The 27,900-nt window shown below is 42.9% G+C and overlaps 1 protein-coding gene across 6 annotated transcripts; it reads left to right on the forward strand.

Annotated features, from left to right (window-relative positions):
* Window positions 1-3,541: 3,541 nt before the first annotated feature.
* JMJD5 (2-oxoglutarate (2OG) and Fe(II)-dependent oxygenase superfamily protein) lies at window positions 3,542-27,464 on the forward strand. 6 transcript variants are annotated; one of them, XM_088891994.1, is made up of 6 exons: window positions 3,558-4,165; window positions 5,946-6,155; window positions 7,301-7,435; window positions 18,924-19,152; window positions 23,692-23,784; window positions 26,869-27,435. In XM_088891994.1, the coding sequence occupies exons 1-5, from the start codon at window positions 3,704-3,706 to the stop codon at window positions 23,757-23,759; spliced, it is 1,104 nt and encodes a 367-aa protein (XP_088748120.1). In that variant the 5' UTR covers window positions 3,558-3,703; the 3' UTR covers window positions 23,760-23,784; window positions 26,869-27,435. The 6 variants fall into 6 exon arrangements, with proteins under 6 accessions (XP_088748121.1, XP_088748120.1, XP_010257384.1 ...); XM_010259082.3 differs by having other exon boundaries at window positions 18,924-19,067; XM_019197839.2 differs by lacking the exons at window positions 23,692-23,784; window positions 26,869-27,435 and adding exons at window positions 22,083-22,208; window positions 22,296-22,401 and having other exon boundaries at window positions 18,924-19,067.
* Window positions 27,465-27,900: the final 436 nt, after the last annotated feature.

A 27,900-nucleotide genomic window follows, 5' to 3' on the forward strand; every position in this document is an offset into this window, starting at 1 on the left:
CTCTAGTTTGTTTATTATTTTGTTTTTTAGTTTTCCTTTTTTTTTCTCGTGTCTTTCTTCTTCTTCTCTTTCTCCTCCTCCTCTTACGTTTATTTCCTTCAATAGGAACTTGGAGAGGTATAAGGTTTGAAGGACAAAGGAGTCTCATTTTCTATAGTCATCTAGACCATAAAAGACCATTCATTGTTTTTGATTATTGAACAATCCCAGTTTTCTTTCTTATCGGTTCATCTTGTTCTTCTTTTGTTTCTTTTGGCTACATTTTCGGATGGATCTTGTGATTAGATGAATCAATTTATAGTTTGGATTTTGGGATGGATGTATGATAATGGATTTTTCTGGTCTCTTTTTTTTGCATATTTTTGTGATTAACGACAAATATTCTTACATTTTTTTGGTAATCAAAATATTCTTACATGTTACATCTTGGTTGATACAAACTTATACAATACACTTGGGCCACATTTGGTTGTACTAAAAAGTAAGTGCTCATTCGGAACACTGTGTTAATTTGGGTAAGGACCACACCATTAAGCACTTATTAGTGTTTGGGAAAGAAGCCCGAAACAACTGCTTATTTTAAAAACAAGGGCTTATTTGTTAAGCCCATATTTCCACATTTTTGAATGCTTATACAATAAGCACTTATTCAATTTTTTTCTTCCAAAATTATCCCTAGTTGAAATTTATAAAAGTACATTTGTAAAAGTGGTTTCATAAAGTACTTTTAGAAAAATGCTTTTGTTAAAGTGATTTACTAAAAGTACTTTGTATAACTTTCATAAAAACACTTTCGTAAAGTTTTTATAAAAGTAATTTAAGAAAAGTACTTTCACAATGGTATATTTTGAAAAATTGAAAGAAGATGAATGACAAAATAGTCATACGTGCTTATTGAAGAAAAAGACTATCAAACACGCAATATGAAATAAATTATTATTTTTTTAAATAAGCACTTAAAAAAGTTAGGTGCCAAATGCAAATAAGTGCTTATTCAAATAAGCACATGTTTTTAACCACTTATTCAATAAACATTTGTTTTCAACATAAACACTCCCAAACATGGTCTTGTATGCTTTGTTTTATGGTGAGATATTCCCAATGCAAGGTTGCAAGGGACTATGTGAACATAGTGAGCATGGTCTTGGGAGCATAGAAGTCAATTTCTTGTTGGCCATGGCCTTGTAGGATTTGTCAATTTAGTTTGGACTGGAAGTTAGGAATGGTAACAGGGCGAGATGGAGGCGGGGAGCCTCTCCCCATCCTTGCGAGGATCCCCATTCCCTGTGATTTTTTATAATGTCAACTATTTTGTTTTTGCTTTTTATTTTATTAAAAAGTAAAATAATTAAAAATTAGAATCATATTAGAAAATATTCAAATATATCTAATTATATTTTTAAAAATATTAATACATAGACACATGTATAGATACATACATATATAAAACATATGTGTATATATACGTATATTAGTGGGGATCGAAGTTCCCGTGGGGGTGGAAAGTACTCTCCTCATCCCCGCCTTATTCACGACTGATCCCCACTAGAAGTAAGTTGTTATTTCTCTAGGTTTGCATGGACCACTTGCATGCTCATGCTACCTTCAAGGCTCTATTAGAACTTAGAGGAATGCCACAACCAAAGAGCACTCATAACCGGTGATGAGAGTGTGTTTACAATATTTAAGGTATGTCTGGTTTGAGGGAATAGGACCTGTAATCGGAATTGGAATGGGACATTCCGTTTCCAGATGTTTGGTCGACCAGAATGGGAAGGAGTAGGTGGAATGCCAGGGGAATGACCATTCCTGACCCCCTCCTCCGAAATGCGATTCCCATTCCACTATTTAGTTTCCTTTTTTCTTTTTGGACAAAAAACCCCTACAACCCAACCTACGATTGAGTTGTTGTGAAAATGAAGAATCCCTCCAATCTCCATACTATTCGTTGCCGTTGCCGCCATCAACCCCATCTCTGGTGAGGTAAGACCATTATCAACCGTCACTCTCATCCTCCTCCTCCTTCTTTCTCCAAATCAGCTACCACTCTTCTTGCTCCTCCTCATATGGCTTTCTTGGCCTAATAGAGTCTGAACCCACTATCTCTGCCAATAATTGAATTAACGGCATTGATTTATGTCGTTGCTTTGCTTCTGATCTGCTCCCCTCTGCAACTCCAACTCTTCTACTCGAGCTTTTGTTATTGTTTGCGTCGTCTCCCTTCCCATTCCAAAAAGATGCAATGCAGCATAGGTATTAGAAGAAATGTATACTAGAGAGAGAGAGGCTGTATACAATGAGCGTGCTTTATATGTCAATGTGTTACGAGGGAAAGCTTGCTCTTCTAAGAAGGCTATTTTCGTCATTTTGGCTATTATCTCTGGTCCCTGTCTACTGCGTACACAAACAATACATACGGTACTCTATGATCTCTCTCATTCTCTCTCTAAACCCCTTTGATTCTCCTGGGTTTTTTCGTTCGTACATAGCGCCTCTCTCCCTCTCTCCCTCTCTTCATTACTTCAATATCCACCTCAACTCCCCTTTTCTTATTTTTTTAGTGAGATTGCCCCACTCAAATCCCCATGGTCTTATACATGCATCCCGAGCTTCCCCCAAAGTGGGCCTATGTTCTACTCGTTTCATCCACTTTTAGAAGATCAGAAAAAGTAGAGATAATAGAAATTGTTGTATTTTTCCTAAAAAAATTCTATATTTTTTTTTGCAATTTCTGTAAATTTTGAGTATTTTCATGCATTTTTTAATTTTCTATAAAATTATTGTAATTTCTTAATTTTCTTGTAAAAATTTTCCAATTTTTGATATTTTCATGCATTTTCTATTTTTATTTTTATTTTTATTTTTATTAATGACAAAATTAGAAATCATGATTGATTCTGATTCCAGCTTCTTCATGAACCAAACAATGAATCCAGTTTTAATTCCTGTCTGAATCAAACACGTAGGGGGAATAAACCATTCCGATTCCAATCACAAACCAAACAGACCCTTAATTCCTAACTATGAAACCATTCAATGGGTTGATGAATTGGAATTAGCTGTTCATATGATCACTCATAGCTCCATGACGATAAAAGCAATCGATTCACCCCCCGATGTTTTTAGCAGGGAAAATGCTTAATTGGCTCCTACCAGACATGAGTTCCCTTCTTAACTCAGTAATAAAAATATAAATGTACAATACAAATACATACAAAATGTAAGGTTTTGTATTTGTACTCCTCCTTTCCACCGATTTGCATTTCTGCGCACATAGAATTGAAAATCCCTCGCCCTCGGTTAGACGTGGAGCAAAAGAATTCCATGAGGATAATAGGCGTACTCATTGACGGTTTCTGCCTGTTATATTAATCAACCCAGAAATCCGAATCAGGTCCCACACCAAATCATAAGCATCTTCGACGACGACAACCTCACCGAGCATCTTTCGATTGGAATCTATGCATGGAGCCATAACAGATCGATTTCCAATTGAAGGCTGTTTCGGTTGTCCTCACATAAGAGCTGGCGTACCTAATCATTTGTTTTTTCACTTTATGCACAACAGTCCAAAACTACTCTGCAAAAAGTGCAGAAAGTGCATACTTCCCTTCTCTGTCTGTGAGAAATCTAGCTCCACCAGCTTCTAGTTAACGGTAGCACCGCGCCACCACCATCGTCGTCGTCACCGCTACAACCGCCTATGGCTGCCACAGACGGAAACATCCTTCAAACGCCGATATTAGATGCCGAGAGATCAAATCTACTCCAGAGAATCTCTGACCAGGGCGGTTATGCATATGTTACTGTGGCTACGCTGGGTGCTGCCGGTGACTTCCGAGCGGCGGAGGCAGCGCGGGAGATGGCATGGGAGCAGCTCCACTCGGGTCCGTGGCACTCTGTGTTGCCTGTGTGGAGGGACGCCTATTCGATGGCTTGTCTCCACGTCGCGGCGTTCCACCTCGGCGCCGGAGATTTCCGGGAGGCACTTAGGGTTCTTGACATGGGCTTGATCATGGGAGGAAGCCTTCTGCGTCAGGATTTGGACGCGGCTGTGGAGAAGATTATGACGAAGTCCAGTGTTGCTAAGAGTCAGAAAGGAGCAACAAAAGAAGGTGGGAAAAAGGAGCTTGTTCTAAGTTGCGAGGGTCCAAACAAGGCGGAGGTGAGGTCCGTTCAGCTTTCTCTGTCCTCCTTTCGATTTCCACCTTCTTAATATCAGTTTTTTAATTCATCATTTTAATTAATGCTTTATTATTGTTGGAAATACCTGCTTTCCTTTTTCCCGAGTGAAGTTTCTTCTTCTTTTATTTCTTTTTTTTCCAAATTAAAGGAATGAAATGGATTCTAACTTACAAGTTCCTGACCCTCCAGCGAATTTCTGATAGGTGAATGAAACCATCTTCTCTCTCAATGAAGAAGGGAGATTAATTCTTTCGTGAAATCATTGAACTGCTTAAATCCATTCATCTACCTATGCACTTTACAATAGGAACTAAGGTCATTCCCGTGTTTCTAAACGAAAATCAACATAAACCCCTAAAAAAATGCTATTTTGTTAGTTAATCAGTGGAACCACATTTATCTACTGCAAAACATCCCCCACTCCCAAAAGAAAGAAAGAAAAGAAATGGCAAAGTGGTAAAATAGGCTAGAGTTGTTCTTATCTACCCCTCTTACCTATTATCATCATTATCCAAGCCTTATCTGAACTATTTGTGTTGGCTACGTGGATCCTGTACTGCCAGCCCACTCTATTTCTAATTTTCTAGGGTGATAAGATGGGCAAGGCCCGCGAAAAAAAAACATAGAGTGCCATTACCTTGCCGAGTCAGATTAACATTTATGAAAAGGACTTTGCTTCACATTCTATGGCCTTGCCTTCTTTTAAAGCATGGATGTAATTTTTTCACACTACATCTACAGACACTTTTATATTGATAAAAAAAGATAAACTGACACTTTTCTGACCTTTTTTTGTCCTTAGCCTACAACTTGCACCAGAAAATTCTTTTTTTTTTTTTTTGTTGTGTCATCACGTAGCCCGGTTGCACATATCAAAGCAGTGATACCTTGGTATGTCGTGTGGGTAGCAGGTATTTAAATGTGCACTAGTGGCCAGCGCATCAACCTCAATAAATCATGGTATGGAACAGTACCATAAATAAATAGCACCCTATTCAGCTTAATTCAACAGAGTCTTATCCGATTATCCAAACTATAAGGGGTTGGCAACACAATCCTGCAAAGGTCATGTTCATTGTTAAATTGTGAGCCTCAAATAATTTCTTACCACTTCAGCCCATGCTATTTTTGACCCCATCTGATCTGGTTAAGATCTGAGTCCAAATAATATATATGTAGCATAATCATGTTTGTATATAGATATTATACATAAATTCTATAAGGTTTATAACTAATAAGTTCAATATATCTATTTATATAAATATAATATATATGTATAAGTTAAAAAGTAAATTTTTAAAAAAATTCTTTGTTTTAATACTATAACCTGAATTTGATCTGAGTCAGATATATTTGATTTTGGATTGGACTTGAATTTGATCTGATTTGAAGTTTCAACATATCTGAGTCTGATATGTTGGATCCAACCCATTTACGGCCCTATTGACATCATGTCAAGAGTTTGGGATGAAAGGTGCTCGCTATGCACTAAATATTCAAATAGAGATGTGCCTATTATAGTTATTACAAAATATTTTTGCCGCATTTGTTTTTCTTTTATTACTTCCAGTTTATGTTCACTTATTAGGTAACTTGAATACTGCCTCCCTATAATGTCTCATATTCTTGTTATTTTCTTATATCCTGCATTTCGACCTATTGGTTATGACTTATTGAAGTATCTGTTATTTCCTTATGGTAACCTGTTATTTCTTTATAGTATTTTTAGTGTCTCTAATATTTTTTCCCATTTTGATTAGGTGCTTCAAATTCTGCCAACAAAGTCTCTTTCTTGTAAGATAGTTGAGAAGAGGTCTTCTTTATCTTTGGAGGGATTCCTTTGTGATTATTTCCTATCAGGTTCTCCGGTTATAATCAGAGACTGCATGGGTCATTGGCCTGCCAGGACAAATTGGAAAGAAATGGATTATCTCAGAAGAGTTGCAGGTGATCGGACAGTTCCAGTTGAGGTGATTAATATCCCTTAATTTTATTACTTTATTATCTTGAGCAAAACATCCCTAATTTGTTGCTTGAGAGGAGAATTGTTAACCATTTCCAAATACATATGTTGATCAGCTTACTTCTATGCCTTGGATTTCTTCTTGTGGTCCTAAAGAATGTAAACCTGCTCTTTATAGTTCCTTCTGTAGGCATATTGGTAGAAAGGACCAGTTTTCTTTTTGCTCACTGTAAAAGACATTGGGTATTCCACATCTATGTCATTTGGGGCAGAGCTAAAACGTCATGATATATTGTATTTGTCTGGTGAACTAGTTAGCTTATATAAATGCTTCCTGATTTCATTTCGTGCATTCCTAAATACAAGTTTGAGCTAGGGGCTCTTCTAGGTGACATGTGACCCTGGGCCTATGTTACTCTGCTGGATGAGTCAATGGGGTCTCAGGGGTTTCATTGTGAATGCTGAATGAAAGGGTCAACGAGCCTCTTGGTTAATGTGAATCTAGCTCACCTGCTTCTTAGAAGTAATGATGGGTAAAGGTGTGTGGCATGTCTTGTTCTGGCTCTAACCTCTTCTGTTGGAGCTAGATCATGGACCGAGTTATAAACACTCCAATGTTTTTGTCCAACATATTCTCGCACTGATTAACCTGTTTGGGAGGTCTGTAAATTCTTCTTCTCTTCTGCAGTGGAGCAGATTTATCTTCTCTGTATGTGTATATTCCCTAATACTTCAGCTGCCTTATTCCTCTCTCCAGTAGCGCAATGGTGAAAAATATTTGTGGACTTGGTTTTTGATAGCTATTAGAGTCACTACTCCTACCTATACCATGCATCATCCTTGCAACCACTTATCTCATCAGTAGAATCACCACTTATTTTTTGTTATATTTTTGGCCTTATCTTACCATGTAGTTACTTTGTTCCGGTAGACCTATTGCATTTTAATTTCTAAAACAACAAAGCTGAAACCTGGCATTTGGATAATCTGCCATAATTTGATGCTTCTCTGTTCCTTTTCTTTTTTCCTACTTTGTTGTCATCTCTCTCTCTCTCTTGCTGTTATAAAACCTTATTCTTATATGATTTCAAAGAAATTTGATTCTCAAAATGACTTGAACTGAAGTTTGGTAAAGTTGAAAATATTTTGCAGGTAGGAAAGAACTATCTGTGCTCAGAGTGGAAACAAGAACTAATTACTTTTTCCGAGTTTCTTGAAAGGATCCAATCTAGTGAATGTCCCTTTGATGTCCCAACATATCTTGCTCAACATCCATTGTTTGATCAGGTATTTGTCCTTACTATGGATGATTTCTGGTGTGAAGCTACTCCAATCACTATATTTGCAAAATAAAAGATAACTTTGAAAGGTGATATCTTGATAGAGCCAATTGATTTTGCATCATGTAAGTTAAAAGGAAGTAAGTTTAGGAAATGGAGGGTTAAAATTAACGTAAGAAGCAAGTATGCAGTTAGTTATTTTATGGTCAACAGTTGGTAGTTGATGAGGAATGGATGGGTTGATTGCTAATTGGTGTATTAAAGGTACCAATTGTGGATACAGTGCCATTTTGGTTTATTGGATACAGTTGTAATTGGCTGGAGATTAGATGCAGATTTCTAAATTTTCTAACTTCCAACAGTTTATGAAATCTTTGAAGTTAATGGAAAATGCTTTACGTATTTGTTAGGCTTTTAATTTTAAATGTTTTAAGCTTGAAAGAGTCTTAGGGACTGTTTGATAACAACTGAAATGGCTGAACTGAAAAGCTTATTGCTTCGTCTTTTAGTGAATAAGATTTTAAGGTTAGTGGTTCCTTAATGACTGAAGCTGAAGTTGGGTAGGTTACTGATGGAGCGCAATCCGGCTGGTCCTAGCTGTCAACGATTTTGCCTTTGGGCGGAGATACGGGGAACCTGAAACGGAGAAGATGAGGAAGCTCCGGGGGGAACCTGGTATGAATGCTCCGAAGCTCAAGTTAGAATTCTCTCAAAGGCAGGACAAAACCAGATGGCACAACGTTTACCTTACCTTGTCCTCGGGGGTGGGGAGCCTTTTATAACCACCTCGCGCACTCACTTCTAAGCTTCTATCAGGTCGGGTATGATTACCCCTGGGCCCCTGTCAGTTCGGGTGTCATCCCCTCTGCTGGACAGAACCGCCACTGCTCTCTTTGTCGGAGACGTCTCTACGACTGGCGATGACGGTGGCAGGTGGCGGTGGCAGGTGGCCGTTGACGTGCGGCTGTCAAGCGTCAGATCCCAAGTCAGTCAGGTGCGCCGCCCTTGGATATGGACTTCCTCAGTGTCAGGTATGGTACGTTTGTTCAGCTCGGCGTCCTGGAGGTGAAGTGCCGGAGTGGTGAGCGAGGTGAAGTCTTGAGTTCGGATAGGGGAGTGTCGAACTGCCATGAGGCGGGCCAGTTCGGGTCACTGCCTTGTGGGAGGCTCGGGGCCTAAGGGAAAGTTCGGGCTCCTAGTAGGGAGTTCGGACTGCTGGTTCCTCCCTTTGGTGCTCGCGCCTTGGGCGTGCTGCTGTGCCGAGCTGTTCGTCTTTGACACGTGGAGTGATTACGAGGTCGGGCCAAATCTTCCTTCATCAATTGCCCCCCACTCCTCGCGCCAAGGGTCTTGCCCTGGTGCGGGGAGTTTGCGAGCTGGCAGTGGATTTGTCCCGTACTTCGAGTCTTGGTTGACTGATAGCGCGGAAGAAGCGTCGACCTGCCTACAAATGCTGATAGACGTGGCAACGTGTTCCTTATTTCGAAAATTCAAAAAGCGTGCCGCTGGGAGACGTGACAGCAGGCGTCTTTTCAAATTTGAAAATGTGCCGCTACTGCCTTTAATGTGAGGAGACGTGCACTGGCGTGCTGTCAGTTTCAAAAAGACGTGCGTCGGCGCATGTCAATTTCAGAAAGACGTGCACCAATCACGTCTCGGTCTCAGGGGACGTGCAGTCAGCGCGACTGCGGGCCGTCGGATCGGCTTTGATCTGCGCCGTTGCTTCTCGGTCACTGTGGTTATAAATAGTGGGGGACCCCAGTCGCTTTGTCACTTCTGCGCTGCCTCTTGAACTCGCGTCTAGGTTTCAGCTCGCGTCCGGGCTTTCAGTTCGCGTTTCAAGGTTTTTGCTCGTTCAAGTTCTTGTCGTGTTCAAGCTTTTATCCGGGTGAGTACCTTCCTGGAATCCACCTTCTTTCTTCGATGTCTAGCTCGGATAGATCAGGCGGCTCTTCCGGTGAGTCAGATGCCTGATAGTTCCAGTGAGCTGGAGGTAGAGCTCGAGGAAGAGTTCGAACCCGTTGGTCGAGTCGCCTCGGGTAGTTTGGCGTCCACCTCCCATCGGGGTCGGTCGTTAGACAAGTTTGGCCCCTCGACCATGACCCCCGAGGAGCTCCAATCCCTTATTTCCTATTATAATCTGCCCGGGGAGTACGCTTATTTCATACCTTCGGGTAGCTTTCCTTGGGAACACGGTCCTGATGAGATCGTGATATTCCGGGAGTAGCTCGCTGCGGGGCTGCGATTGCCTTTCTATCCTTTCCTTGTCGAGGTCTTGAATCACTTCGGCGTTACGGTCGGACAGCTTCACCCGAACTCGATTCGTAATTTGGTGGGGACCATCTCTCTATTTTGCGAACAGGGCTTCCCTTTAGATTTGGAGATTTTCTCTTCCATTTTAATGCTTAAGAAGCAAGCGGGTCTCCTCCCCGAGCGTAGGCGAGCGTACTACCTGTCTCCTCGCCCGGGTTTTAAGCTTTTACACGAGCTCCCTAATAAGGTCCCGGCGTGGAAGCGGGACTACTTTGGGGTGCGAAGTGTGCTGGGGTGGCCGTTTCAGACCGGGTGGGGGGGATGGCTGCCCCTGACTCCGGGGTTACACTTGACAAGGAGATGGCGAAGGGCCTCCGGCAATGGGCGCGGCTTGGGCTAAAGTGCCAACACTATCTGGCGGAGGCCAAGCTCATTGCGGCCGGCCTGAGTTCGGGTAGGTTCCTTACTAAGAGGTTCTATTTTGCTGTCTCTTGCTTCCTTCTGATGCCGAACTCGTTTTTGCAGGTGTGATGGACTCAGGAGGGACCCGTGGTGGGCACTTGTTTCAAGGCACGAAGAGGAGGAAGCGAGTCGCCAAGCAAACTTGCGCCGAGCTGCCCCGAGATGCGGAGCCTGAGGTTCCGGACTACCCGTCAGAGGATCCGCCCAGGGAGCCCGAGATGGCTCCTCTAATGCAAGAAGCGGTAGGGGGCCCGTATGCTAAAACTACTTACACGGGGGCTCCCACCTACTCTGGGTCTGCTTATACCCGAGCTGGGCCCTCGGGCTCGGGGGCCCCAGGGGAATTCAGGAGTGTGTTGTCGCCGATCCACGCTCTTCAGAAGAGTAAGGGAGGCCATTTTTCCCGAGGAGGTCGCGGTGTGGACTGATCTCCCCCTGCACCAGGTGGCCTGTCGTGCTGTTACTCATGCCATGGTGGTAAGTCTGACTTTTTGAGCTCTTCTGCTTTTATCCTTCTTGCTGTTGGTTCTTTTAATCACTTGTTCTTTCCTTTTGGTAGGTGAACTCTTCTATTCACGCCTTGGCGGCCCAAGTGGAAAGGAGCTTGAGGCAGGCGCGAGCTACCGAAGAGGCTCTTCGCGCTGCTGAGGCGGCTGCTCGTGCTGCACAGTCCAGGCAGGCGAGGTCTTAGAGAGATGCCGAGGCCATGGGAGTCGTAGTGAAACATATGGCGGATTTGAGGCTGGATCTGCAGCATCAGGTCGAATATCTTCAGGAGGACATTAGGGAGAGGACACAGATCTTCTCTCAGGGTATTGAAGATGCCAAGAAGAAGGCTGTCGATGATTACATCGCCTCGCCGAGCTTTGACGACCTGATGGTGGATTCGTACCGAAGGGGTTTCAAGTTAAGCCGGTGGATGATCCGGAATACGTACCCCGAACTTGACATCAATGCCATATCCACTTCGCGCATAACTCAGGAGATGGCCAATGCTGCGGATGGTGAGCCAGATTCCGAGGGCGAGGCGGGGCCTTCGGGTGTTGTTGAAGTGCCTTCCGATAATGAAGAAGTAGCTCCGGGCCTGTAAAAATTTTTATTATTATTATTATTTTTTTATTTTTATTTTTTTGAAATGTACTCCCTTATTTTGAAATAGAACGTCTTTCCTTTTGGCTAAGTGTTAGTTGTTCTTTCTTCCGAACTGACCATACGTCCGGTCTGTCTCCTGCTTGGGTTACCGCACTCGCGTGGCCTGTTTTGGTGCTCTAAGATGTCGGTCCCCATTAGTTTGTTCTCCTTTTCGCCTTTGGCTTTTTCTTGGCTTGCCTATGCCGAGGTTCCTTCGTTAGCTCAGCATCCTAGTTGACGATGTTCCACTTCGCTTGGTGGTCTATAGGTAGTATCGCCTTAAGTTGACGATGTTCCATGCTCGGGGTACTTGCTTACCCTCTAAGGTTTCGAGCTTGTATGCCCCCTCAAGTGCTTTCTTTACTTTGTACGGTCCTTCCCAATTTGGTCTGAGTTTGCCCATGCCGGGTTCGGGTACCATGATCTTACGGAGGACCAGGTCGCCGACGCGGAAGCTCCGCTTCTTTACTTTGGCGTTGTAGTACCGAGCTACTTGTTGCTGGTAGGCCGCTGTTCGGATGTGCGCGAGGTCTCTTACCTCATCCAGTAGGTCGAGGTTGGTGCGTAACTCGTCTCCGTTTGTCTGGTTGTCATATGCTTCTAGTTGCAGTGTAGGTATTTCGATTTCCGCCGGGATTACCGCTTCGGTGCCGTAGGTGAGGTTGAAGGGGGTCTCTCCTGTGGCGGTTTTTTCCGTGGTTCAGTGAGCCCATAGAACACTTGGTAGCTCGTCTGCCCACAACCCTTTAGCTCGGTCTAGTCGTGCTTTCAGTCCGCGGAGGATGGCTCTGTTCATTACTTCTGCCTGACCGTTTGCCTGCGGGTGTGCGACTGATGTGAAGTTCTGACGAATTCCCATATCTTGGCACCATTCTTGGAACTTGATATCCTCGAACTGTTTGCCGTTGTCGGAGATCAGTACCCGAGGTAGCCCGAAGCGACATACTGTGTTCTTCCAAAAGAAGTTCTGTATGTTTCGGGCTGTGACTGTTGTCAGAGGTTCAACTTCTATCCATTTTGTGAAGTAATCTACTGCCACCACTAGGAACTTTCTCCCACCTGTTGCTGGCGGGAATGGCCCCAGGAGGTCGATGCCCCATTGTGCAAAGGGCCATGGACTGGTGAGGTACTTGAGGTCGGCGGCGGGCTGATGTTGGATATTGGCATGCTTCTGACACTTGTCGCATTTTCTGACGAGCTCGACGGCTTGTCTTCATCGTTGGCCAGTAGTATCCTTGTCGAAGTGCTTTTTGGGCGAGGGCTCTGCCCCCCAGGTGTCTGCCGCACAGACCTTCATGAGTGTCGCGGAGTACGAGCTCGGCTTCGGCAGGTCGCAAGAAGCGCAGGTAGGGGAGCGTGTAGGACCGTCGGTACAACCGTTCGTCTATCATGACGTACTTGACTGCCTGGCGCTGCACCCTCTTGGCTGCATTGCGGTCCGCAGGGAGGGTCCCATCTATCAAGAAGCTCGTGAGTGGGTCGATCCAGCTCGGCTCTGCTTCAAGGACGGGAGCGACCTCTGCCCCACCGAGAATGCTGGGCCGAGGTAAGTCGTCTATGTACACGGTTCTCATGGTGTCGTGACCTCATGCTGGCTAACCGAGACAGGGCGTCGGCCTCAGTGTTCTCTGACCTCGGGATTTGCCTGATGAAGTGTGACTGGAAGTTGAGCAGAGTCTCCTTTACTTTGGCCAAGTATGCGATCATTGTGAGCTCGCGCGCTTCGTATTCGCCCGTAACCTGGTTGACCACGAGCTGGGAATCACTGCAGATAACTACGTGCTTTGCTCTTACTTTGTGTGCTAGGTTCAGTCCGGCTATCAGTGCCTCGTACTCCGCCTCGTTGTTGGATGCCGCGAACTCAAAGCGTAGTGCGTATTCTAATTTCGTGCCACTTGGGCCACGTAGCACTATTCCAGCCCCGCTGCCCTACTGGTTCGAGGAGCCATCTACGTGAAGGATCCAGGGCTCCTCATCCCAGTTCGCGTTTGGCCTAACCAGGAGAGATGCCACACTGGCTACTACTTCACGGGGTTCAGACTCTATTGGCTCGGGAGCTCCGGGCTCGCCCGAGCCGGGGATCTCGGGCTCGGCCGGCCCAGGGGCTTCGAGGCTAAATGTGCACTCGGCGATAAAATCTGCTAAGGCTTGGGCCTTAATAGCAGTTCGTGGCTTGTATTGGAGGTCGTACTCGCTGAGTTCGACGACCCATTTCGTTAGTTGACCGGAAACCTCGGGTTTGAGTAAAACTTGCCTCAGAGGTTTGTCAGTCAAGACGACGATAGTGTGAGCCTGGAAGTATGGGCGGAGTTTTCGGGCTGCTACCACCAGTGCGTATGCTAGCTTTTCTATCTGCGGGTACCTTGTCTCTGCTCCCTGCTCCCTGCAAGATTTTACTAACATAATAGATGGGTTGTTGGACTCGATCTACTTTTTTGATTAGTACCGAACTGACCACCTCGTCGCTTGTCGAGAGGTACAGTTCCAAGACTTCGCCCTCCTCGGGCCAGACTAAGGCTGGTACACTAGCGAGGTAGCTTTTCAGCTCGTCGAACGCGAGCTGGCAGTCTTGGGTCCACTCGAACCCTTTGCCTTTGACTGCTTTGAAGAAAGGCAGGCAGCGGTCTGCTGACTTGGACATGAAGCGGCTCAGGGCGGCTATACGGCCGTTTAGCCTCTGAACTTCTTTTACTTTCCGTGGTGGTCTCATGTCTAGGATGGCCTTTATCTTGTCCGGGTTGGCCTCAATACCGCGCCGGTTGACAATGTACCCTAGGAACTTGCCCGAGGTGACACCGAACATTTGTTAGGGTTCAGTTTCATGCTAAATCGACGCAGGATTTGGAAGACAGAGTCCAAGTCTTGTATTAATTCATGTGAAAACTGCGTCTTAACTACCATGTCGTCTACATAACATTTTAATTTCGTGCCAATTAAGGGCCGAAACAAACTATTTACAAGCCTTTGGAAGGTCGCCCCAGCATTTTTTAATCCGAAGGGCATGACCTTGTAGCAGTACAGATCGAACTCGGTTATGAAGCTGGTTTTTTCCTCATCGGTTCGATCCATCCTGATTTGGTTGTAGCCCGAGTAGGCGTCCAGGAAGCTTAGCAACTCATGTCCCGAGGTCGCGTCTACTGGGCGGTCAATTCTGGGGAGGGGGAAGCAATCTTTTGGGCAAGCTCGGTTTAGGTCGGTGTAGTCGACGCACATGCGCCACTTGCCGTTTGTCTTTTTCACCAGCACTGGGTTGGCTACCCAGCTCGGGTAATGAACTTCCCTTATGCAACTTGCTGCGAGGAGCTTTTCGATCTCCTCGTCGACCGCCCTCCAGCGTTCTGGGGCTAAGTTGCGTTTCTTCTGTCTAACGGGACTGACTACAGGGTCAGTATTAAGTTTGTGAGTTATAAGGCTGGGGTCAATACCGGGCATGTCGGCCGCGGACCAGGCAAAAATATCTAAATTTTGAAGTACGAAAGTCACTAGTTTGGTTCGTAGCGGTTCCTTGACGGAAGCACCGATTTGTAGTGTGCGAGCTGGGTTTGTAGCCGAAGTCGGGACTGCGACCGTTTCCTTTGTGGGCGAAGCTCGTTCCTCGCCTTTTTCTGTAGGCCGCTCCAGTTCAAGGTCGTCGGCCGCCTTGGTTTTTCCCTTCAGGGCAGCAACATAACACTTGCGGGACTCAAGCTGGTCGCCCCGTGCTACCCCCACACCGAAGTCTGTAGGGAACTTCATTGCCAAATAGTATGTGGAGACCGTTGCCCGCAGGATATGCGTAACTGGCCGCCCTATTATGGCATTGTATGGGGAGGGGGTTGCGACCACCAGAAAATCGTGGTTGAGTCTGACCGCACAAGGCCATGTGTCGACTTCCATAGGTACTGTTATCTTTCCGATAGGCCTGACTTCCTCTCCGCTGAAGCCCACCAGAGGAGTGCTTGCGGGCTTCAGCTCGCTTTTCCGCAACTGTAGCTAGTCAAATGTCGACTTGAAGAGGATGTCCGCCAAACTACCCGAATCCACAAGTACGCGCCTGACTTCGAAGTTGTTGATCCTGAGTTTTATGACGAGCGCGTCATCGTGGGGGTAGTGGACATCGCTCATCGTCTTCAGTGAAGAAGATCGGTTCTTCTGTCTTCGGCCTCTTGGGAGGGTTCTGCTCTTCTCGGGCTGCCTCGCGAACTGACGTCCGGGCTGCTGCCGAGGTACATCCTGCTACCACCGAACCTCCCACTATCACATGGATGGTTCCCCGAACTGGCCTCTCTTCCGGAGGCTGTGGCAACACTTCGGCTGGTCTGCTGCTGGGTTTAGGGGCATCCTTCCCGTGCTCCCCTTGCCGACCTGCCTTATTGTTATTATTGTTATTATGCTGTACAAAATTTCTCAAGTATCCGCGACGGATGAGTCCCTCTATCTCGTCCCGGAGATTATTACACTGTTCGGTATTGTGACTGTGATCTCTATGAAAACTACAGTACATATTTTTGTTTCTCTCGTTTGGATTTCCTTTTAGGCGAGGTGGCCACTTGACGTATGGGGCGTCTTTGATTGTCATCAAGATCTCAGTCTGCCTGGTGTTTAACGGCGTATAGTCCATCCGAACTGCTAATGGTGCTCGGGACGGTTGCCTTGGCTTTGCCTCCCGGGCCGTGTTTCTTCTGTCGCCTGAGTTGGAGGGTTCACCCTCCCTTTTCCTTTTCTCGACCCCGCCTTCGGTCCTTTGGTTGATCTCTTCCTCTGTTCTCATGAACTTGTCTGCGAGCTTGAGGAATTCGGCCACGGTCACGGGCTGGCTGGCTACCATGTGCCATTTAAACTCCTTGTGCGCTACTCCTCTCTTGGCCGCCACGAGCTGACCTGCAGGGTCTAATCGTGGTATCTGTAGGCACGCTTCATTGAACCGCTTGATGTAGCCCCAGATGGATTCTCCTTCTCTCTGGACTACTCCGAAGATGCTTTCCTCAGTTCTGGGGCACCGCTTGCTGGTAACGAAGTGCGCGGTGAAGACCTGCACGAACTGGGTGGTCCAGCTTCTTATTGACCCTGGGGCTAGGTTCCTGTACCATGTGCGGGCCACCCCCCTGAAGGTGGTGGTGAAGGCCACGCACATGCATGATTCGCTGGCCCTGGCGAGGTGCATTTGGGACTGGAAAGCATCGACGTGGTCGTTGGGGTCAAAGGACCCATCATACTTGTCCAATGGTGGAAGCTTGAAGTCTCTGGGCATGGGGACTGCCAGGAGTTTTGATGCGAGGGGGGAAGGAACTGAGAGGATCGGGGCAGCTTTTACTCCGTCCGAGCTCGTCTCTTCCTTACCTCTGAGTTCGGGCAGGACACGGGTGGCAGTTCGGCGGCTTCGTCGGCGCCTGCGTTGTTGAGTGGGCCTGGTACTGGCGCTGCTGGCCTCTGTGTTGCCGAGCTTGATGGGTCCAGAACGTTGGTAGTCTGCTGCTAGGGCGTTGAATCGGTTCTCTGTGAGCGGGAACTCAGGCTTGGAGCGCCGAGGTGCTGACTTCGCGGGTGAGGTTCCCGACCCACCTGCGAGCTGCGAGGCGGGGGTGATTCTTTCCCTTCGGCCTGGGGATGAGGCCTGGCTGTTGGGGGGGTTCTGGGGTTGGGAGGGTTCTCCTCGGCGAGGGCGTCCACCCTGAGGGGAAGCCTTAATTGGCTTCGTAGCGGGGTGCCGAGGTGGAAGTAGCGGTTGGTTCAGAGGCAGTTGGGGGAACTGCTGCTGATAGTGATACTGGGAGATGTTATGCAGTACTTGGTGCTGCTGGAGCTGATGTTGCTGGAATTGTTGCATTTGGGCTTGCATTGCCCGCATGCATTGCATCAGGTCGTCAAACTGGTTCTGGCGGGTCGCCAGGGGGACAACAGTTGTTTTGATAGGGAGTGGAAGGGGGATGCTCATGGCGGGAAGGCTTATGGGTGCCACTGTTTGTGGCGCACTCAAGCAAGGGATCCCATCCACCGGAAGGGGGATGGTGAACTGCCCGACGCACACCACGGGGGCCTGAAGTTGTTCCCCGGTGGTGTTTGTCTCCGTGCCATGTTTGGCGTTGTTGGAAGAAGCCATGAGTGTTGGAGCTTTTGGAGAAAAAGAGATTATGAGAGTTTAGAGGGAGGCTTTTAGAAGCGTATTCCCACAGACGGCGCCAATTAATGGAGCGCAATTCGGCTGGTCCTAGCTGTCAACGATTCTGCCTCTGGGCGGAGATACGGGGAACCTGAAACGGAGAAGATGAGGAAGCTCCGGGGGGAACCCGGTATGAATGCTTCGAAGGTCAAGTTAGAATTCTCTCAAAGGCAGGACAAAACCAGATGGCGCAACGTTTACCTTACCTTGTCCTCGGGGGTGGGGAGCCTTTTATAACCACCTCGTGCACTCACTTCTAGGCTTCTGTCAGGTCGGGTATGATTACCCCTGGGCCCCTATCAGTTCGGGTGTCATCCCCTCTGCTGGACAGAACCGCCATTGCTCTCTTTGTCGGAGCCATCTCTACGACTGGCGATGACGGTGGTAGGTGGCGGTGGCAGGTGGCCGTTGAAGTGCGGCTGTCAAGCGTCAGATCCCAAGTCAGTCAGGTGCGCCGCCCTTGGATACGGACTTCCTCAGTGTCAGGTATGGTACGTTTGTTCAGCTCGACGTCCTGGAGGCGAAGTGCCGGAGTGGTGAGCGAGGTGAAGTCTTGAGTTCGGATAGGGGAGTGTCGAACTGCCATGAGGCGGGCCAGTTCGGGTCACTGCCTTGTGGGAGGCTCGGGGCCTAAGGGAAAGTTCGGGCTCCTAGTAGGGAGTTCGGACTGCTGGTTCCTCCCTTTGGTGCTCGCGCCTTGGGCGCGCTGCTGTGCCGAGCTGTTCGTCTTTGACACGTGGAGTGATTACGAGGTCGGGCCAAATCTTCCTTCATCAGTTACCATACCCTTGAATATTTTATTATTTTATCCACTAAATGACAAAGCAACAAGTCATTTAGTTCAGTAACTTCAGCTGTTATCAAATGGCCCCTTAGGGTTTGTTCAATAAATTCTCTAACAGTTACTCATAAAAAGAATCTTAGGGTTTGTTTGGATAAACTTTAGGAAGTGCTATGCTGAAGATAATAGAAGACAAAAGACAATTTATCTAAAAAAAAAAGATAACAAAAGACAAAGAAAAAAAGAATTCTGGGTTTGTGGTCAGGCATCAAATGAAAAGTACATTCAAAGTTTAGATAAGCAAAGCTCTTTCCTGAGCTTCTTTATGGAGCATAAGAATGTTGCTTTTTTGATAAGAACGTGTCATTATGCTCTTCTCACTGTCTTGGGGTTGATGTGCAAGGTTTTCAAGAAAAAAATTTGCTCTATTTTGCCGTTGACTAAAGGGAGAAAAGGGAAAAAGCTTATCCAAATGACCCATTAAATTAGTAATTTCAACTTGGGGTTGGATACAACTCAATCTTTGTATTTAGAGAAAGTGACTCTCTTAGTTAGGTCCTATTTCATCAAAAGGATTGGTGAAGCTCTGTTCAGCTACTTACTTTCTCTTTATTTTATGTTGACCTTAAATTCATTTTTTCTCTCATATTTGTCCTTTTGCTTCTCCCCAGATTTCTCTTTGGAGTTTATTAGGCAATGTCTTAATTCTTTATGTTACAAAATTGGCAGATACAAGAGCTGCGGAGAGACATTTTTGTCCCTGACTATTGTTTTGCTGGTGGAGGAGAGCTCAGGTCTCTTAATGCTTGGTTTGGACCAGCTGGGACGGTGACACCATTGCACCATGACCCTCACCATAATATTCTTGCTCAGGTTTACTGGTCTTATTGTTATACATTGGATAAATATGAAGATTTATTAGGGTGTTTTTCCTCCTTCAGCCCTGTTTTCCTTTTCGGTATTTTATGTCTACTCTTGTTTTTGAAATTTATGAGTCATGACTATTTTAGCTTTTGAAACTTCTATGCTGCAATTGTCCTTTTCAGAAAATCCTGCTTCCAACAGTTCTCCATGTATAATTGAGAAGAAATGTTTCCCCATGTGAGGAATCCTATCGTTTGTCAATGTCTCAATGACTTGCATGTACATCAAGAAGTACAGTTATTATTGATGCTGCATGGCTAGATATAAGGAATAAAGGTCAAACATGGAATAGTGGCCAATAAGATGTAGCAATTCTTTGGAAAAGGACAGAATTCTGTTACAGTATCTACTTTTAGGAGGTATTTTTGGGATGATCTGGAAATTGTGTATAATACTGGATAGTCATTTCAGACTTTGTGAACTGGGGAATCTTTTCTACAAAATGTCAGGTCATTACCCAATCTTGGGAGGAGGGGTGGAGTGCATTCAGACCTAACCATTGACATTTTTCTACAAAATGTCAGGTCATTACCCTATCTTGGGAGGAGGGGTGGAGTGCATTCAGACCTAACCATTGGCATTTTTTGCACAAAGCCTTGTCCAAATACCAATGCCTTCTTTACTTATTCTTTTTGTTCTTAATAGGAAATGCCTTCAAGATGGTAACCAAACTTGTTCCCTACTTGTATTGAAGAAGAAAATGCATTTTTACAATTAACCAATTGCAAATGAAGTGCCGACATTTCTACTTATATATTTTGCATTTGGTTTGTTACAATGAATTTGCTTAAGTTAGTTTGGGATTTCCAACATTGTTGATTGTGCAATTGTAAGGGTCATGTGCTTGTTTCTGGCCTTAGCATGGAGCTAGGAACAATAACTTGTTTTTATGTGCACCCAGAAACCAGATTTGGACCAATAAAACAAAATAACTGGGTGGACTTATGTTTACTTTGGCAGCTAGTTTTTATGTTGGTGGGAAATAATATGAGATCCCATGTTCCCTCTCTTTTTCTTAATGAATTCTGGTTAAACTCTCTCAAAAAATAATATGAGAAGCAGAATGGTGAGACAAACGGTTTTCTAAAATTTTGTAGTCATGGTCCTGATAAAGAGCAACAGAGTGAAATTGAGAAACATGGAATGTGCTAGGAGAAATATATACAAATGAGCAAGAGGGGGCAGCATTTTCACTTCATTGCAGTGAGGATAGGTTGTTGGGTACTCATAAAGAGAGGAGTTTAAATGTGTGTTGTTGGACTCTATATTTGGTCTTCAGTGGCTAGCTTTTACCCAGGAAGACATCAGGTGGATGCAGTGTGAATAGTGCCAGAAATGGGAATAACAAAACCTAACTATGGTGGATGTTGTCTTGGTAATTTGGGCTTGTCAGGTGTAAGGGTGGAGTATCTAGGGATCGTTTCGGCAACATTATCCCAAACTTTTAAGGGCCAGATGAGGAAGGAAATCTCTTGTGATCTGAACTTTTTTCTCTAGTTCAATGATTAGCCTATTCATCAGGATGGAATTAACTGATAATAGAGGACTGGCAAGAAGTGGTTGGTTGGGTTTTAACAAGATCACGTTTGCTGATGCCTTGTAAATAGAAGTGCAACAAGGGAGAATCTGTTGTTGGGGGCATAGAGGGGTCAGTTTGTAAGGGTGATTTTATATTTTTAATGAGTTGTTGGCCTATAATTATCGTATTTGTTCTCTCTCTCTCTCTCTCTCTCTCTTACCTCTCTGAAGTAAGGGGTTGTTGATAAATTAATAAGTCCTTGGGTTGATGATAAAAAACATCATTTTTTATATTTGTAAGGGTGATTTTTCTACGTAAGCTAGTTGAGTTGCTCTTTAATACTTCAACATCTCGCAGAAAGAAGCTAATTTACTGTCAAAAATTATCCCAGACTAGTGCAACTTTAAATGCTTTATTTATTTATTTTGCTTCTTGCATCTGGTTATTGCATGTTGCAGAAGCTGGCATTACAAGTATACTCTGGAACATCTAATGGAGGAGTTTTGAACTGTGCTTCTATTTTTCTTCATGTGTAAACATACCCTAGAAGAGTTAATTCTCATTGCTCATGTCATGGTGTTATGGCAAGCAAGTAACTGGGAAATCTGAGACCGGGTAGCTGGTCTCTCATGGGTACATTGTTAACCTCAAATTGTGCAGTCAATGGTCTAACAAAGCCCTAAGATGCATGTGAAGCCCATTGGTTGATCACCACAATGTAGGATTATATTATTCAGTCAAGAGAGCTGTGTCTGTTGGGCATCAAGTTTAGTTGTATCAGACGTGTTTTCCAGTTACCTAATTTTTAGTCCTACTCCAGAACTATGGGGATATATGAGATATTCTTTAAGCTATAATTCTTACCATTTGAAAGTTGAAACATGTTCTCTTTGAATAGAAAATTATTGGACGACATACTCTTGCTTGAAATAATTCTTTTTCTTTTTTCCTTTAAAGACTTCCACATTCATTTTGTTTCTGCATGTTTCTGGTGTTTTCATCCCTTTAGTGGTGGTAGGATTCCATTTAAAGGGAACAACACCCTTCCCTATTATCTCCAAAAGGATTAGTGACAGTATACCTTTTTTATCCATTTTTCTGGAGAAGGTTTCATTCCTCACCCCACTTCCTGTACTAGTCATAAAGCCGAGATATTGTTTCCTTTGAGCCCTATAGTCTAATTGTTAATCCTAACAATAGCCTTAAAGCCAGTTGTACTTTGCCCTACAATTTGTCCAAGAAAGCTTTTATTCTGAAATTACTGCCGAACCTAAAACATCACCCAAGTTTTAAAACCATCCGCATTCATGTTTTAAGTCAATACACCCAATGGATTAACTTCCCAATATTTTTTTGGAGGTTTCACTGGTTGTTTAATCAATGGGTCATGTGCCATCTGCATAAACTCAAGTCTTTTAACTGATATGATCTTATTTATTTTGTAGGCACAGGAAGTCAAGAAGAGTGGAGAAACTTCTTACAGTTTGTCTTACCTCCCAAAAAATTTTAAGATTCTGGTCCCTGCAGCTGCATAGAAAGAAAGCCCTGTCTGGTGTACCAACCATAACAAGGCACAACCACCAATATATGAAGTCAATTACAGAATAAAATAGTTATGTGTGTGTATTGTCTGATGTGAATCTTCTTATTAATTTTAGGTATTTGAAGAATGAGGATGAAAAACTCGATTCTGCGAGTTCTGCAATTTACATGCTCCTTCTCATTGGCATTGGCAAAAGAGAAGAGGGGAGTTGTCTTGCTGCAAGTAGGGTTGGATAAATATCTGAACCATATACGTTATCATATACCATATTCTCTGTTAAAGAAAGCACTGGATCTTGGAAACATAGGTGCTTAATAAGAGAGATTGCACAGCTCTTTACAATCTTGGTAGCAAGTTTATTACTGCACTCCTAAGGCCTGCCAAAAGTATGGTGGATGGGTTGGCAAGATTAGGACTTAATAGAATTCAACCATACTGGGGAATGATTCCCTAAAGAGATACTTGGTAAAGAAAATCAAGTGACTATTGGGGGCTAGGTCATCTGTTGGGGTGCTTGACCCAAAAATTGTTGAATATCATTCTTCCATACAATAAAACTTCATCATTATGGATGATAAAACTCTGTTAAAGAATAGACTACTGAAACTGTTCTCATCACCTGAACCAGAGTTCGTATTGGCCTTGTCATTGTATTTTTAGAGCCTACGGTGCAAAATCACACCTAAACAATATGAATAATAAGTTGAAATACCATAGCATGTTTTTCTTAAGCAAGAATGGATCAATATCAATATTTGATACATTGATGAGATGTGGTCACAAGTGAAATGTCAAAAGGACTTGGCTATATAAATATTAGAATCAACATAACAATAAATTGAAGCTCCTCTTGTGGAAGGTTGCTAGGTGAAAGATGCACTGGTATTTTTGAGAAATGGAAACTTTCATTAAAAGAAGGGAAGGAAAGATGCACTGGTATTACTTGAATAGTTCCACATGGATATCATATTAATGTTGGATGCTTTAATTTAGTTGTAGATGATCAGATGATGTATCAGAGTCATGTCCTATCTAGGTATTGAAAGTGTCAGATGATTAACAAGTAAAATTAAAGAGTAATTTGTTCATACGATTGTATGAAATAATAACCATACAAATAGAAAATCTTTGAAGGATAGGTTATTTACAGTTTTACACAGCTCAAAGTTTCAACTAAAACCAACCATGCTATATTTAGTTTGACAGTTTTAAAATTTGAATCCTATCCAGATATTGGTAACATTACATCTTTTGTCTTCATAAGCTTTAGATTCATAATAAACATTATAACCAAGTCAAAGCTTGTTCTTCAAGGGTATCTAGAATAACAATTTCATGTATCCTGTGATTTCCCCACTCATCTATGCTCTTGCTTTAGGAGCATTATGTTTTTATAATGATTACTTTTACCTCTATCTCTATCTCGGATACCAAAATACTCACATAGGCATATCATATGTTTTGAGTCACTCATACATGGCTCTGAGTGATCTTCCTCTATCTTTCTTCAGGTTGTTGGAAAAAAGTATGTAAGGCTTTATCCTGCTTCGATATCAGAGGATCTTTATCCTTACAGTGAATCTATGCTTAGCAATTCCAGCCAGGTAGCTTGTCTTCCAAGTCTCTCTTGCTTAAAAAAAGTTCATTTGAGACAAGTTAATCTGGTATTTTGGTCATCTACCTGGTTCCTTACGACAACACCTTTGGAAGCAAGCCCTGTATTGACTATTGTTTACCACCTTTATCTTTTATTTTTACTGAGAATGTTCCCCTGTTTGCTAGATTTAATGCATTTTTTCAAAGTATTTTTATGATTTATCATTGATATCTGAGAACACTGGGTCAGAGATATCAATGCTAACTTTGAAAGAGAGGTGAAAAGGTTAAGACCTGAGAAATTCGAATTTGGATGCAAAGGATCATCATTTCTGGTGCCACTGATTTTTAATGCTTCATCAATGCATCTCCTAATTGGTGGTTTCTGAGTTCTATGCCATTTCTTTCTCATGTAGAGAATGCCAATCTTTTCTTTCAGTGCACTGTATATGTTCAAGTTTTGGATCCCTTGATTGATATGTTATGTGTATGCCTGTATGGAATAATTATATATCTTTCTTCTTTGGGTTTCAATGGGTACCTGATTGCCTGGATATCCAACGCAGGTGGCCCCAGTCAGGTCTGGGTTTGCAAACATTAGTCCTGGGTGGATACCTGCTAAACTAATGATATGTGAATCTTGAAATTTATAGAGAATCAACATTTTCCTCTAACTTTTAATTGTATTTGTGCAATTAATTTGGTATGGTCTGTTAGTCGTGTTTTTTGGTGGATTAGGTCCAGTATCCAATTGACCATAACTTGAATTGGCATATCTAGTATAGTTTTTGGGTCTGGATATGCATATACCTTGTCTAGATTTGACTTGTTGGTACCTTTTTTATTTTTTTGATAAATGTACCTCTACTCTTTCTACACCACTTGGATAAGGCATAAGGTAATGCAAGCAACAATAACCAATTAAAATATTTGTAATCAACTATTTTAAATAGGGAAAAGATTCTTAAATGGGTCAAGTAGGGAACTTTGTGCATAACATGTTACACTTGCCTTGCGAAGGGATGTCATCGGCAATCCAAACTGTCAACCAAGTAGGGAACCCTAGGGATTCGTCACCTCTGCAAATTTTCAATCCTTATCAGAACCTCATTGTACAGACCTTGATATTTTGTTATACTATTAATTGAAATATACCTTACCTTCTTAAAAAAAGTATACTTCATAAGTAATATTGGACCTTGAAAATTCCATTTTTTAAATATTAATTTGCCTGAAAAAAGTGATTTATTTTGGCCACATACCAAGGGTTTTGGGATCAAATTATCCCTGTTAATTTGGGATCCAGATCAATTTGCCACATGAAAGATGTCTTGGTTGCTCAATCTTCATTTAATGACCTGACTAGCAGACCTGCTCCCATTAAATTGTCTTTTATTGCAGATATACTTATAGATTTGATAAACAGCATATTTCCTAAATATTAAGTTGGTTGTTTGCGTGTCTATATGTTTTTGACATGGGTAGTGTGTTTATTTTTTGTCTTTCTGTAATTAGTACATGCTTCAGATATTGTAGGAAAAGTGACTATGTTTCACATAGTGTGTTCACCTTGGTGTAATGGTAAAATCTTGCACTTGCAAGTCTGAGAAGCAGGTTCGAATCTGTGCCACTTCTTGGAAAAATGCCAGAGGTTACAACTGTATCCAGTTTACCCCTCCCAAGACCTCAGATGGCTAGGACCAACTTTGGGTAATGGTCTTTTTTTTTGTTTAATTTTCCAATATTTTCCTCAACCCAATTCAACCTTAATCTCCATTTGGGATTGGCTGCTCAAATCCTATCCCACCATTTTGCTCTATCAAGAACCATGTTTGCTGTCAAATTACAGGTCCTTAATTGTTTTCAATCACTTGAAATTATGCATTCTTTGGTTTTCCCTTTGCTCTTTGGGCCCTTGCATCAATTCACTCGTTACTGATGTATTCATGCATCAGTAATATACATTATATGAAGAATAGGCATGAGAAAACCATATCAGTTGTCTACTAAGGGAAGAATAGGCATGTATGTTTGTATAATTGTAATATAGATGAACATATTAATACCAAAAAAAGTATATACATGAACATACAAGCATTAGTTAAAGGCTCACCCAATGTTGGTTCCAGTGGGAGGGGTAGATTGGAAAAGGTCCAAACTTTTGGCCTTCTTTTTGCAATATATGTCAACATACAAGCAAAACAACAAATATTGAAGCTTTTGGGTTTCAAATATGATTTCATTTCACTTTTGATAAACCTATGAGTTTCAAATGTTATTTCATTTTATATTTATTTAATGCATGTAAGCTAGGTTTTGAATTTTTTTTTGATTGGTTAAGTTACGTTTTGAATTTCAATATTGATTTAATGAGACACTATTTATTTTTGTGCTTAAACTATTGAAAATTATTTTTGAAACTATATCTTATTTTTCTAAACAAAACAAAACTATATATTGTTTTGAATCCAAAATAATCTTTCAATTTACCTTTTGTTTCTAATGGTTTAATTCATCTTGGTTAGCTTTTACAGCATGGGAACCTTGTCAGTCTATCTTGGTTCTTGTCTTCTTTCAGTAACCAACCAAAATATGGACCTGAGCCTAATACAGTTTGCCCATAAATGGAAATAGATTTGCTCCTCAGATTTAAAGTATCCTATATGAAGTTGGGGTTATACAATAAACCAACTAACGTTGTGGGAACTAAAAATCCCATGGGAAGTACACTGATCTGTCATCAACTGCAGGGTCATCTCCATTCTGTCTTTTGCTAGAACTAGTGTGGATTTTTGACTTGGTGGATAGGGTTGCTCCTGTTAATTCTTTTGATGTGGTTCTCAAAGAATTGCTTTCTCAAATTTTCTTGTATGGTTTTGCTGCATGTCAGTGTTTGTTGACTTTTGTTTCATTTCTCATTGATGTCTTTGTTCCAGCTTAAGCATGAGGCTCCTGTTTCACCACCTGCTTTACATGTTTAGACCTTGAAGAACTTGATTTTGATAGCATATGTGTATGGGAAGTTAATAACTCACTCACTGCAACAAAACCTTAAATGATATATATTTTTCTATTCCCCTTTCTCTTTTCAGGTAGATCTTGACAATCTAGATGAGAAAGAGTTCCCAAAGGTTCAAGGCTTGGATTTTGTGGACTGCATTTTAGAAGAAGGTGAAATGCTTTATATTCCTCCAAAATGGTGGCATTATGTAAGATCTTTGACAACAAGTTTCTCTGTTAGCTTTTGGTGGAGCGATGGCTGCAACTCTCCAGGCTCCTGATTGCTTATCTATCTCATTTTGGTTTGTGTTCTAGCAACACAGCTGTCCTCAATTGAATAAATAGTGCTCTTCTTGTTGGGGGACCCCATCATGTTGATGCTCCCATTTGTCCTGTATATATCCTTCAGTTAAACTTAGTTTGCCTCGATCAGAAGGGAATTTTCTTTGGCAAATTTCTTGTTTTGGATAGTTTCGCGAAAAGGTCGCATGGTTGGCACCGTCTGTTTTTCATCAGGGGGCCATCTATCCGATACGATTTACATATAGAATTCCTTCTCTTTCCCCTATATTTTACACTTCCCATCCTCCATTTTCATGGTGATTCTGTTGGGGATAAGATGTATTTAAAGCAGTAACCCAAGATGCTAGTTTGATGAAGTAGCGTCTCCTTGAATTTCCTTTTGTTAGTTTATCTCCGCGACTAGCATTCACCGGATCACAGGGTTGCTCGACTCTTGAAAAAATGGAGGAAAAAAAGAAACAAGGAGCATACGACCTTGAGGCATGATCATGGTTGTGGTCTGTTAATTCTGTCATAGTTTAGTTTTATTGACTTGTATGATGGCAGTTAAAATATTGTGCATGATTTTCCACATATTAGGTCCATGGAGGCTGTAAATCTTAAAACCAAAAAAAGAAACCAAAATATTAAAGCTACAATCCCAAGGCTATGAGACGCGTTCATTTCAAGCTTTACCCATCATTAGTCAAATGTTAGCCCAGAAAGCTTCATCATGAATTTGTTCCGTTCTGTCTACTATCTGTATTTTTTGTGTAATCTATTAACAAGTTAGATATGGGACTTCGTAGAATCGTAGGGCAATGACTTTCCTTGAGGCTTTA

Source organism: Nelumbo nucifera, chromosome 7, assembly GCF_055504915.1.
Source record: "Nelumbo nucifera cultivar China Antique chromosome 7, China Antique-T2T, whole genome shotgun sequence".
Classification (NCBI taxonomy): domain Eukaryota; kingdom Viridiplantae; phylum Streptophyta; class Magnoliopsida; order Proteales; family Nelumbonaceae; genus Nelumbo; species Nelumbo nucifera.